The 13860-nt window shown below is 35.5% G+C and overlaps 2 protein-coding genes across 4 annotated transcripts in view; one reads left to right on the forward strand and one right to left on the reverse strand.

Moving 5' to 3' along the window:
- Positions 1 to 4401: 4401 nt before the first annotated feature.
- Positions 4402 to 13860, forward strand: part of LOC114343583 (anion exchange protein 2) — a 732215-nt gene continuing 722756 nt past the window's right edge. For 2 of the 3 annotated variants that reach the window (XM_050650923.1, XM_050650925.1), the window contains exon 1: positions 4402 to 4614. The gene's annotated coding sequence lies outside the window, so the exon portion shown is untranslated. The remainder of the gene's footprint in view (positions 4615 to 13860) is intronic. The other variant, XM_050650926.1, reaches the window with a different exon arrangement.
- Positions 4711 to 10460, reverse strand: LOC126885596 (uncharacterized). Its single transcript, XM_050652195.1, has 2 exons — positions 9267 to 10460; positions 4711 to 4806 (listed from the first exon to the last, which is right to left on the reverse strand). The coding sequence occupies exons 1-2, from the start codon at positions 10458 to 10460 to the stop codon at positions 4711 to 4713; spliced, it is 1290 nt and encodes a 429-aa protein (XP_050508152.1).

Below are 13860 nucleotides of genomic sequence, written 5' to 3' on the forward strand. Positions count from 1 at the left end.
CGATTGGCAACACTGTGTGGGTGTGACTCACTAGTAAAGCCGGTCTTGTTTACAAACAAATCATGTTGGTGTAATAGGTAGATAAATGCAATCGTGTAGGGTGTGTATTTCATAATCAATAAACAGGTTAACTACGCTAGATTTAAATGGCTATCAAATATCAATTTACCATTTTTCAAGCCAATTTATTACACAGGATCGGTTTTAATAGTTTAAGCTAAGGTATAACGGCATTTAAATATACAGTAGATTCTAGGTAATCCGGCCTCGTCTTGTTCGGCGCCCCTGCATCCGACAAGCCAATAAAAATACACACAATGCGCTTAATCCATGGCAAATCTTTGTCCATTCATGATTTTACAGGTTGTAACTTGTTTGCGGCGCCGCGCCGTGGGGTTTGTTCGGTTGGAATACTATTCGACCAGGGCGGATCTGTGAAAAACGACTACATTTCGATGTGAGAGGTGGCATTCTGATTTTGCAGAAAAAGTTGTGTTCTAACTTCAATAATAATAATTGACTTTCGTTCCTTCTCAAATAATATGTCTGGAATATTAATAAAAAAATTAAATAGGTATTTAAAAAACGATGAAAAAATCTCATTGTCTATTCCATGAATACACGACTATTTTGAAATTCTTTTTATTGGAATAAATATTAGAACAATTTACTTTTGTACTTCTTATGTTTACTTATTTAACCTTTATATTGGAATAATTATTAGAGCAATTTACTTTCGTACTTCTTATAGGGTACGGCTTGCGAGTGATTCTTTTTGAGAGACAAATCGTGGACGTCTGAACTAAAAAAAAATATTTCAAAAGGCTCGTTTTCACGCTACGTCTTATTGTACGTTTTCTGTGTCATGCAAAACGTACGACCAAACGTACGTTTTATCCACTGTATAATGTGGCGTATAAAGCAAAACGTACGTCGTGTCGACACACAAAACGTACGACAAAACGTACGTTTTGTCAATAAGCGGATTTAATTTTCTCAATTCGACAAGACGTACATTTTGCTGTTTTCACGCTGCATCTTACATTGTGTGATAGGACAAATCCTATACATTTTTCGATTCCACAAGACGTATGTTTTGCTGTTTACACGCCACATCATACACTGGACAAAACGTACGTTTTGTCGTATGTTTTGCATGACACACAAAACGTACAATAAGACGTAGCGTGAAAACAAGCCTTTACAGTGGCCATACCTAAGAAATCGCTTATCGAAAAATCGCCGAGCGGCTCAGCGTATCGCCTGCTTCCAATTCGGTTTGATTTCTAAGCGACTTTTTGGTTCCATCTTGTCTTCAAAATAAACAGCACGATGTCTTGTTCCAAAGAAATTTTAATTTCCAAAGTGCAAAGTAGGATTGTGCATTTTATGGCAGGATACACACAACAAAAACAATAGTTGCTGATTTGCGTCTCAAAAGGTGGGTTCATTGCATCGCGATGTTTTGCCTTAAAAGAGGCAGAATGTTTATATTCCCTTCAGAGTTGTGACTGCATAATCTTCACTGATGATGCATAAGGATGCTGAAATAGTTGCTATATGGAGATGGTAGTCCAACTCTGAATCGAATATAAACAAAACCTGCCTTGAACCCTTTTTAATCTTTTTCATTTTACTCAGTTTTTGAGTATTTAGAAACTGTCTTTCGGTCCTTATCCTAGACGAAGAGAAGGTAAACGCGTGGCCTAAGTGTCCTCTATTTGCTTTCTCCTATTTTCGTCGTCTCTACGTGATTATATATTGTAAAATCCGGAGATATGGGATGCAGCCAGAAAGCAGTTTATTAACGAAAAGTCTTAGATTTAAAATATTGTTTATTATATTTTTATTTCAATTATTCTAATTGTTTAAAAAGTAGTAAACTTTCTATCTGGGGCTTTTCGTTGTTTTCCTCGTAATACGAGAGATGTCGCTGATTTGCGTCTCAAAAGGTGGGTTCATTGCATCGCGATGTTTTGCCTTAAAAGAGGCAGAATGTTTATATTCCCTTCAGAGTTGTGACTGCATAATCTTCACTGATGATGCATAAGGATGCTGAAATAGTTGCTATATGGAGATGGTAGTCCAACTCTGAATCGAATATAAACAAAACCTGCCTTGAACCCTTTTTAATCTTTTTAATCTAAAAACAATAGTGTAACAGTAACAGACAAATATTTGTTTTTTGTGTTTCCTATATCTATTAATGGGATGTACACCATACTTCCTTTTGGCTTTTAACAAACACTTGGATCATCCCAACATCCAAATACAATGGATCATCTTCTAAAAGGAGGACAATTCGACGCGTTCGTGGGAGAGGCATGACAAAAACTGATATTTGAATTGCTTTTCGGTGGACAGCTTCTCGCTTGTCGCCCGCTACATTGTCGTGAACATAGGACCGTACCCTAATGTTGCAGAATAAAATATTCGTTGTCGCGATAATCCACAATTATTTTCTGTCATTATTGCAACGTGCTGGAGATCTTCCTCTGTATATTTTGCTCGCTAAGTTGCCTTCAACTATCAATCGGTCCATGCCTTCTTTTCTTCTATGTAGTTAGATCTTCCTCTGTATCTTTTGCTCGCTAAGTTGCCTTCAACTATCAGTCGGTCCATGCCTTCTTTTCTTCTAGTTATATGTCAAAAATATCTTAGTATCTCATGGTTGATAGTTGTGATGAGTTCAGTTTTTATCTTAACGGCATCTTACTGAAAACGTGACTAAAAATAAATGCCGAAAAGACAAAATATTGTAATATTCAAACAAGCGTTCGTATTTATTTACGACTTTATTTATTGGTTTATACAAGTTTTCTTTTACAAACTCTAGCTTAAACTAAACTCAAATTTAAGCGCGCTCCGCTTAAATAGCAAATAACGTCATTCTCGATCATTCCAGACTTCGCCACCTCTAGCTATTGTGTGACCTTCCACATAGCGCACGTCTTTTTCCACCAATTCCACGTATATCGTATCGTGCTTCCGCCAGAATGTTCTCGAGATGGAACCGTTTGGAGCTGCTACTTGCGGCCAGTGATTCATTATTTTGCTACATTGCTCCCCTCTTAAGATCTGAGCTTCCCGATCAGCAACTCTAGATGAAGGCCAGGATGGCGGAATCTACACGACTCTCCAGCTCTGCATACACCCTTTAAGAAGAAATAACAGTCTACTGTCTTTTTTTTTGTTCTTGGTTTCTCGTCCCTTCGGGACTCCCTCATGTTCCGCTTATGTGGCATATTTTGGTTGAAACTCTTGCACTGTACACCAGAAAAAAAGAGTTATTATTTTGTTTGGAAGTAGGTACACCAAAACCCGGCCCTGTCAACAAAGAGGAGTGTACACATTGCAAAGACAGCTCATTACAGTGCAACATTGGACAAACACTAGCAATATCTACGAATAAGAGTTGTTGCACACAAACATAGTGTACAAACCAATAAATTAAACACTCTACACTACACCATCGGTTCTCAACCTTTTTGAGTGATGTACCACCTACAGTTATTTTTATTATTTTTGGTACCACTTATATTTTTTAAATTGTATTATCAATACTTACTAAGTACTACTATTTTCATTTTTTCTGTGTTTTGTGGACCACCGCCAACAATGATATGTACCACCATTGGTACATGTACCACAGATTGAAACCTCTGACTCTACACTACACTCTACAGGCTTAGTTAAGCATTTTATATTTAGCAGATTTTAGAATAAAATGTTTATTAAAAATGAATAAGCATTTTCAATTTCGTTGCAACACGAAACTCCAGGGGCATCATTCTTCCAGTTCAATCAGAGAGTGCAGCAAGCACCTCTACCGGTTTCGAAACTTATTAGCCTCTCATCAGGAGGCACATATGCTGCTCTCTCTGACCCAACTATGGAGTACAAACCCCGGCGTGCAGTCGGGGTTGCAAACAACATCAAAAAATGTTACTTTACATCCTACCAGATTGAAAACAATGGGAACCTTCTTTGGTAACACCTCCGAGGCTTCTACAATTTGCAAGCCATAACGGATGCTGAGACTAAAGAAGATGAGGGAATGTTACAATTTATAATTCACGTCCTATCTGCTCAGCGTGGTTAAGTTCCAACGATAATTGTTCCCCTGGTACTAAATTTTTATTGTTCTTGGTTTCTTGTCCCTTCGTGACTCCCTCATGTGCCGTCCATGTGGCATATTTTGGTTGAAACTCTTGCACTGTACACTGTACACCCGAAAAAAGAGCGACTTTTGTTTTACTTGGAACTGGAACTAAAAGCCACCAAAAGCCGGCCCTGTCAACAAAGAGGAGTGTACACATTGTAAAGACAGCTCATTGTTGATGTACAGTACACCGAGCAGTATCATTATTATCATATTGACTCGCCATATGCCGGCTAAACACATTGCCATCAGAGCTTTTGCTCCGCTTTTATTTAAAATGTTAGTGCGAGCCGGTCGTCGCTAAGTTAAGCACGTGTATCGCAGTCGGCTGGTATTCGGCTTCGTTCGTGCAGTGCCATCGACATCCAGTGAAAATGCCTTTTGTTTGTGGCTTTTATAATCTCTGATAATAATGTGGTTGTTTGTTGGAGTTGAATCGCTATCGCCTTTTGGTGAGTAGATTGCATTTCTCTCTGTATTCAAGGTACCTACTGAAAGTGTGTGTACCATTTTTATCCCAGTGGCGGGGTGGTTTACCGACTAGCCGGTTAGGTTAGGTCGTTTATCTTTTGTTTGTTGACGGAATTTGATTGTGTCATCGTGCGCTGCCATGGCAACTGTGCACTGGGTCTTTTCTTTTTTAGCTGATTTATGCACATGAGTAATTCTTTTTATATTATGTAAACGTGTCTCGACAATACGGCTTTAGAAACAGTAATGTTACAATAGGGTTATTGTATACCGTTTACTACAGATAATTTGCAAACGTATACATATAGATAATAATTGTTATAATATATAACTTTCATTAACAAAGTAATAAAATATTTTGAATATTGTTGTAGGAAACTACATAATAACATACACTGCGGTGCAAAAAAATCGATCCACTAAAAATTTGGTCATTTTTTATGTTTCCAATTTCCTAAACCTGTTGTCCGATTTAAGCGATTTTTTACCACGTTATAGCCTTATCCATTGACAATATCGATGTAATAATATTGTTGTTAGACACTGAAACTGTCATTGTATACCCACCGGGTGTACGAATCAAACTGTTTTTTTTTTCTCAAAGTTCGCATCACCCTGTGGATTATTTTATCATTTATTTATAAAATACTGAAATTAAAACCCAACTATAGCCTCAGGTTTTCTTAACATTTTGTCTTTCGATTCATTCGCTTATTTTGGATAATAAAAAAGTTAGGTACTTTAACAACTGGCCATGTTCGTCATCAGTACAGGGTGTTTCTAAATAAGTGCGACAAACTTTAAGGGGTAATTTTACATGAGAAAATAATGACAATTTGCTTTATAAGCATATGTCCGCAAACGCTTCGTTTCCGAGATACGGGATGTTCAATTTTTTTTACAAATTGACGATTTATTTATTGCTTTAAAACCAGTTAAGATATGCAAATGCAATTTGGTGGGTTTTAAGACGTAGCTAATGCACACTTTTTAACATTGTATATTCACCATTGGCATGCGTACGGGTAATATTATCAATATATAGCAAATCAAGTCAAAACATAAAGTGAAACGTACGCCGATGTGTGTAGTAGTACATATACAGTGTGGAAGGCACTTATGGAATAAAATTATTTCTGTCCTTGTTCCAAAAAATTATAAAAAATGCTGAGACTCGTCGATTTTTAAATAAAAATGTGCTTTTTTAAAACATAAATTTAAATATACAGGGTGATCCTTGCAAGTCTCGCAGAGCCCATATGCTTTATTTATATTGGAACACCCCATATATTCTTATATTTTTAAAAAGCTGCTTAATAACCTGATTTCATTGAACTATATCGTGTAGGGTGTATTATGAACAATACAGAGGTTTTTCGTGGTCTGACCGTTCCAAATTTTTAACCTGTTCCACAATTAAAACTTCCCCTGTTCCATGTTCCCATATATCAAAGTTTGTCCGACTAGACACCCTTAAGCTATTAACAAATTTTCAGCTTGCTATTAATCAACTTTTTTTTTCATACGCGGGATCCAGACCTAATATTCAAATAAAACAAACCAATATATTATAGGCCAGGGGTCACCAATTATATTTCCTGAGGGTCCGTTTCGAAAACCTATGACACTTCTGGGGTCCGGAGTTAACACTATCAGTCTGGTTGTTACAATTCGGTAAACAAATCAGAAGGGTGCAGTGCGAAATTTTTAGGCAGAAATTGTTTTTAACAGTTTTTTAATAAATCCACATCACCTTTTTTGGTCCCGAAAATATGTTTTTAGCATTTTTGGGTTGTCTTAAACAAAAAAGATTTTCTGTCATTTTTCTCAAAACTTTATAGATTTCAAGTTTTAAGCGATTTATAAACTGAAGAATGCGAAAATAAGCATTATGGAAGCTTGAAAATTCATGTGTAAATTATTATTTTTGCGGTTGTCAAGTGCCTAAATTGAAGTTTAAACATTCAATTTCAAGATTCTGATGAGCTATCGGGGTTTATTTTAATTGTCCGTTTGTTTTTATTGGCGTATTTAATTAGCACATTGGCAATAATTAATTGAATAAATAAATAAACCATTAAGAAAAAAAGTATGTTAATAATAAATTATAAAATTTTAATAAATGTGAAGTATTTGTTGGGCATTTTTTGCATAAGTACGTGTAATATGTATAATAAGTGCGACAGAGACGCACCATAAATTGCGAAGTGCGGCGACTTAAAAGTCGAGTGGACTCGCATAATTAACAATTAAAGAACAACGGTCTATATTGAAGTAAGTCCAGATTACTCGTTAGAATCTTGAAATTGAATTTATAAACTTCAATTTAGGCACTTGGCAACCTGAAAACTAATAATTTACATGTAAGTTTTCAAACCTTGAAAATGCGTAGGTGTTTTCACTTTTTTCAGATTTTAAATCGCTTATAACTCGAAAACTATACGAAGATATAGACTTTATCGAAGAAGTCGAAGAAACAGAACTAGAAACGCCCGAAGAACAAGAAGAAATAATAAATCCCACATCACCAAGAGAAATAAGTGAACTGATTCGAAAAAGTTCACCAAAGAAAGCACCTGGTCCAGACGAAATCACTAACAGAGCTCTGAAGTATCTTCCCTCGAAAGCAGTTGTGTATTTGACAAATATAACAAACGCAATACTAAGATACAGGCTCTTCCCAAATCGATGGAAGGAAGCCCATGTAATTATGATACCCAAGCCAGGAAAGAACCACATATTTCCTCAAAATTACAGGCCGATTAGCTTACTTCCAGCAGTCAGTAAGATAGTGGAGCGGGTCATCCAAACCAGGCTCCAATCAGAGACAGACAGGCTAGGCATAATCCCAGAATCACAGTTTGGATTCAGAGCTCAACATTCCAGCGAACTTCAAATATTAAGACTTACCGAATATATAGTAGCTGGATTCAATGACCAACAATATACGGGAGCAGCCTTTCTGGATGTAAGCAAAGCCTTTGATAGAGTGTGGCATGAAGGACTGACATACAAAATGAGAGATTATATATACAGCGGGGCCATGACGAAACTCATCTCCTCGTACCTAAGCGACCGGAAGTTCAGGGTCCGGAAAGGACCAGTTCTATCAGAACACGGAATGCCGGAAGCTAGAGTACCACAGGGGGCAGTTTTATCACCCCTTCTGTATAGCATATATACAGCAGATGTTCCAAGAACACCCGGAACATTGATCAGCCTTTATGCAGACGACACTGCAATTGCTGCAAAACACATGAACCTAGATATAGCTGTAAGAAATCTACAGACGGCATTGGATACAATAGAAGAATGGAGTATCCAATGGAAAATAGCAATAAATCCAGATAAGACCCAAGCGGTTATCTTCAAAAAGAGAAGAGATAACCCAGAAGGAGAGCTAACATTGCAAGACAGACCCATCGAATGGCAAAACGAAGTTAAATATTTAGGAGTCACAATGGACCAAGGTCTTACATTCACATCACATGTCAACGCAACAGTCCAGAAAACAGCAGCGGCCAGATCGGCAATAAGAGGACTCACAGGAAGAAGAAGCAAATTAGCTATGAAAACAAAATTAAGACTGATAAATAGCATTATACTGCCAATAATTACATACGCGTCTCTTGCATGGGGTCACATAAGTCAAAGTAACAAAAAGAAGATACAAGCGGCACACAACAACTGCCTCAGAGAAGCTGCAAACGTGCCCAGATACGTCGCCGAACGGTTCTTATTTAGATACCTAAAACAAATAAGAGTACTGGATATTATGGAAGAAAAAGCCAGAACAAAATTTGCTGAGCTAGAAGACCACCCAAACCGGATCTTGCAAGAGATATTAAGGTATGATGTGTACCATAGATGGAAACATAGGAGACCCAAACAACAAATATTAGTAAATATATATTATCCGGTTATATTTATTTGAGAGACCTATATGAAACGTAATATGGTATATTTTATAAGAAATTGGTTCTATAAATTTGTATTGTAAATTTGTATTTGTATTTATGTCTTGATGATTTTGTGTAAGTTTAAATTACTTTTATCATATTTCTGCAATGCGTTTTCTATAAGATGTTCAAACAATAATTGGTTTGTATACAAAAACTAATTAATAATTGAGCGAACGGTAGGTAGTGAAAGATAAAAAAATATATACTTATTTAAATAGTTTATAAAACCTTGAAGTAAAAATTAAAAGTTTATCTATTCAACACTTACTTACATTATTATTTTCTCTTACGAACTGACTTTCAAAGATTTGCACTTATTGCAACAATAAGTGAAGTGTTCATAATAAGGCCACGTTTTTCTTAAAAAATTGAAGCAGTAGTTTGGTGTTGAACATATGTTGATAATCCCTACACCTGATTATGTAAGAAAATATTCCGGGTAAGCTCAGTAATGAGAGAAAGTTGTCTTGGTATTACACTTCGTCACTTTCTTCCTCTGAATCACTGTTCTCCACATTGATAATAATTTTATTTATAACAGGAATGTTTTTAAGATATACTTTTTCGATATTTTTTACGTGCTCTATTGCTTTCTTCCAGTTATCCTCAGAGATATTTTTAAATTCAGAATCTATTAGTTTCACGACAGTGTTATAACATTTTGGACTTACATTTTTTTGTCTCACATTATATTTCAGTTGAGACCATAACAACTCTATTGGATTTAAAACGCAGTAATATGGTGGTAGTCTTAAAGTTGTATGTCCATTTTTACTTGCTGCATTATCAATAATATATTCCTTTACAAATAATTTTGTATTAAGTACCTCTACTAATTGGTCTTTAGTGTACCAATCTTCAAAATATAAATCTTGTGATAATAAAAAATCTTGCAATTCATCCTTTCTAGAGTATTTATTCGGAATTTTTTTAAGTTGTCTAGAATGATATGATGCTTTATCTAAAACAATAACACTGTTGTCTGCTAAATTTGGTAATAAGTTATTTTTAAACCACGATTCGAAAAGTTCACCCGTAATATCTTGATGATAGTCCAAATAACTGTCTTTAATGTCTTTTGCACTTAATAGTAAGCTATCGGTTACCCAACCATCTTCCCCTCCACAATGCAAAATGCATATTCGTTTGCCCCTGGAAGGTGGTACATTGACTTTGCACTTTACATTGTCATTACTCCAACCTTTGCCAATTGTTTCGTTAGTGTCAAACCACGTTTCATCTAAGTAATAAATTTTTCTTCCGCTATTTCTGTACTCGGTTATCTTTTCCAAATATTCATTACGCCATTTTATTAAACGGGCACTTTCCATTATAGTATGTCGTTTATTGATTGTTTTATACTTAAAACCATTTGATAGTAAAAATTTTCTTAAAGTTGATTTACAGCAATTAATAATATTTTTAGATTTTAATTCAGCTAAAATTTGGTTAAGTGTGGGTATAATATTACCTGCAAACATATTATAAATGGTTTCTGAAATGGGACCTAAAAGATGTTGCTCAATAGATCGATGTAGTCCAGAGTCGCTCCTTTTTTGTCTATTTGTAATGCCCTCCTTTATAATTCGATATACAGTAGCACATGAAACTTTTGTTAAAGCCGCAGTTTTTAAAAAACTCTCGTGCCGTTCCAGTTCTTCACATAATCCATTAAACACATTTAACACAATTTCTTTAGCGTCTTTGGATAAATGTTTTCTTTCTGGCTTTTTAATACTTCCTCTACTTGGTCCAGCAGTATTTTCAGGATTATTTGGTGGTAGAATTTCCTCATTTTCTTCAACAATTTCTACTTCATTATTCTCAACAATTTCTAATGCATTATTCTCCCATGGACGCCACATTTTTATTTACTTAATTTTTTTCTGATAGCTAAATCGTCACTAATAAATGCGTGCTCTCTTTACAGAGTTTAAACTAAAAATTATAAATACACATAACAATACCGAAAGCCACATCAGTCTTTTTGGCCGTTCAGAATTTCGTGGAAATTTAAAAACCTTTGTCAGCACAGCGCAGGGCTGTGACAAGAACCCGACAATCGAGTAAGAGGAGTCATAAACTCATAAACTTTTATTGATATAATAATAGGTATAAAAAGGAGCTTACATCGGCAACTTTTAGCAGCAGCGTAAATAAAAACATTATTGTGATTAAAGATAAAAACATTATTTTGATTAAATATACCTAACAGTTATACTTATTTAAATATAATATATTATTTATAATGGTACCTAATGAAATTATATTTTACAGTACTTATTTTTGCGTTTTTCTGAATACTATCCTGTAACAAGGCAAAATATTAAAGAGGAACTATTAAAACAGATGTCATTTGATCTAAGCACATGGATATTTTGTTCGGTATACCCTTAAGGATGGAAAATTTTACACCACCCTCTGGTATACCACTTGTACACCAATTCGTCTATCTCTTTAAATTTCTCAATTATCGGTAACCGAGCTATAATAAAGGCTAGATAATCGTAGCTCTATCAAAAGAAGACAACTTGCTCACCTTTGGCATCTCATTATATTTATTAATGTTGATTTTTATAATTTTCAGACATCCCTCAAAAAAAAATATACAAAAAACTTCAAAACGGCTTCAGCCACTAAACAAATCAATAAAATATTAAGGCGAAAGCCACAAAAAAATATTAGTAACAAAACCCAAAAAACGGGCATGAGGGGCCCACATCCTCGAGCGCCGAGTCGCCGAAGTGGACATAGCTCAGAGCGGGGACTCGGCGCCCGAGCAAGCAAAACAGATCGAAGATAAGTCACTAGAGATAGCGGGAATAGAGCGCCTCACGCTGGCCTGCATTGATCGGGGTAGGATTTCATATGGGAGTCCGTGTACCCAAGACTCCCATATGATAAGCACTTTGCTGATTGAGAGCCCCTATAGCGCATCAGAGTGCTATCGGGGGGTAAGTGGATGGTCTGGAGCATTGAAGCGGGGTGGAGTGATTCCTGCTTACGGGAGTTAATCCTCCTCGCCCCAATGAATTGTATCACCCGAATGTCATTCTCTAGGGGTGAGCAAGTCTCTCAGGCTGGGTTAAATCACTATGCTTGCTTGCTTGCTCGAAAACCATCAACTCTTGAAAAAAATGACAAGAGACCTTTTTTTTTTAAATACAATTTTCGGGGCTAAAAGGTAATTTTGAATTTGTATAAAAAGATTGTTTTGCCCAGCATTCCGGGCCCCTTCTGATTTGTTTAAGGGGACATTTTTGAACAGGAATCCACAAAAAAAACCGAATCAAAAAATTTGTCATTATTTACAAAATTATCAGTGAGAAAAATTACATTTTTTATTACGTACCTACAACCTGTCTGAAGTTTGGAGTGAGTTTGGTGCAACTGATTCTCATTGGGGAGTTGAGATATTCATCTGTTAGCTGAGATCTGTACCGATTTTTAATAAAGTTCATTCTTGATAAAGCGACTTCGCACATTAAGTTGAGTCAAAAATAATATACAATTTCATGGCCAAACATTTTCAAAATTACCAAACGCTATATTCTGAATTTAATGACGGTCTGCACAAAAGTAGCTCACGGTCCGGATGCGGACCGCGGTCCGCTAATTGGTAATGAGCGTGTTAATAGTATTTGGTTGTATTACAAGTTTTTATTTAATCATGTATGCTCTATAGTCGGATCGTCGATCGGATAGCTCAGTGCGACTAGCGGCTGACCCACACTTCACTTCGCCGTGAGGTACGAGAGTTCAATCCCAAGCCAGGCCATCGGAAAAACAAAAAGGCTAACGCGTCAGTATAAAATTCTAAATATGAATCTGGCGCTTAGACTGGAATATGCGGGCATCTGATCGACCTATGAGGGAGCAGTACGGCAAGGGATAAGGGCTTGCGGCTCGGTGATACTCCCCCATAGATCCCTACCGAAGGGCGTTGACGCCTAAGAACGGTGTATATATATATATATATATATATATATATATATATATATATATATATATATATATATATATATATGCTCTATAGTTCACTTATTTTTGTACTTCTTCTTTCACTTTTCCGTAGCTTGACAGTTTTATTCCTAAGTATTCCGTTTCCATCGCTTGTTCTATTATTTTGTTATTTACGACCAGTTTACATACATCGTCTCGGTTCCGCTGTTATCAATATCGATTTAGTTTTCTCTGTTGAGATCACCATGTTGTATATGAGCGCTGTGTCTTCGAATTCTTTAATTATTCTTTGTAGGCCAAATGTGTGTTAATTTTCGGTTATTATGGAGTCGTCGGCGTAGCATATTATCTTTATTTCCTTTTCTCCCATTCTATATCCTCTTCTTTTTTTAACTTTCTTTTTTTAACTTTTTCTAACCCTTTTTTAACATGATCTTCCTGTCACTATTATTATCCAGAGTTATTGCAGAGTTATCCGTTCGTTTATTTTTGTCACTATTATCCTATTATTCTTGTTGTCAATTTGAGTGCTGTGCTTATATTTAGCCTAGTCTAGACGATAATCCAAAAGTCTCAAATTCTTGACATTCGTGCAAATTCGTTACACAGTAAAAACTTGACTTCAAAAAGTTTATCTTGTCTTGATGTGTAATAATTTTTTTAGTGCCCAACATTTTCGAAGGCCAGTTGGTCACGCACAAATTTTTTTTGTCTGAGAATAATAATTTTCAGACTGTTTTCAATACAGTTGACATTTATTTCTTATTTAAATTATTAATTCAAATTAGGTGTCTATAAATCCCAATTAAATGGAATGATTTATATATGCTCTAGATACAGACAAAAAAATATAGAAAATAACCTATTGCGACGCAGAATTTCTATAAAGTACTGATGTTAATTATAGACCAATAGGCAGACCATGTTTAATTTCTTTTCAGACCTAATAAAATCTAGAAGGTGACTGCTTTATTTGTTTTTCTATAAATGTCAATGACATTTTTGTTATTTAAACTTTCATTTGAAAGAATATAGTATGAGAGCTAGTTACTCTTCGAGTAACGGCATGTCTGCAGTGTGAGACATTCTTATAGATATGACTCATAGCATGCTAAGTACGGTAATCACCTGGTACACATCGGCTCTGTACATCATGAACCCCTATATTTTTGAAAGTGTAGAAAATATTTGAAAAAAAACTTAAGCTTGAAATTTTTATTTATGATTTTTTGCATTCATTGTGATCCAACGCCCTTAAGGGCACTAAATTATGAGAAAGAAGAAGAAGCATTCATTGTGAAG

This window comes from Diabrotica virgifera, chromosome 5, assembly GCF_917563875.1.
Source record: "Diabrotica virgifera virgifera chromosome 5, PGI_DIABVI_V3a".
Lineage (NCBI taxonomy): Eukaryota > Metazoa > Arthropoda > Insecta > Coleoptera > Chrysomelidae > Diabrotica > Diabrotica virgifera.

What these genes read in the sequence shown, in the direction of transcription:
- LOC126885596 (XM_050652195.1), bottom strand. Translation starts at nt 10,460, where the DNA reads ATGTGGCGTCCATGGGAGAATAATGCATTAGAAATTGTTGAGAATAAT. An exon ending in ATAATGTGAGACAAAAAAAT is followed by an intron (nt 4,807 to 9,266) that starts GTAAGTCCAAAA and finishes TGCATAAATCAG; the next exon opens with CTAAAAAAGAAAAGACCCAG.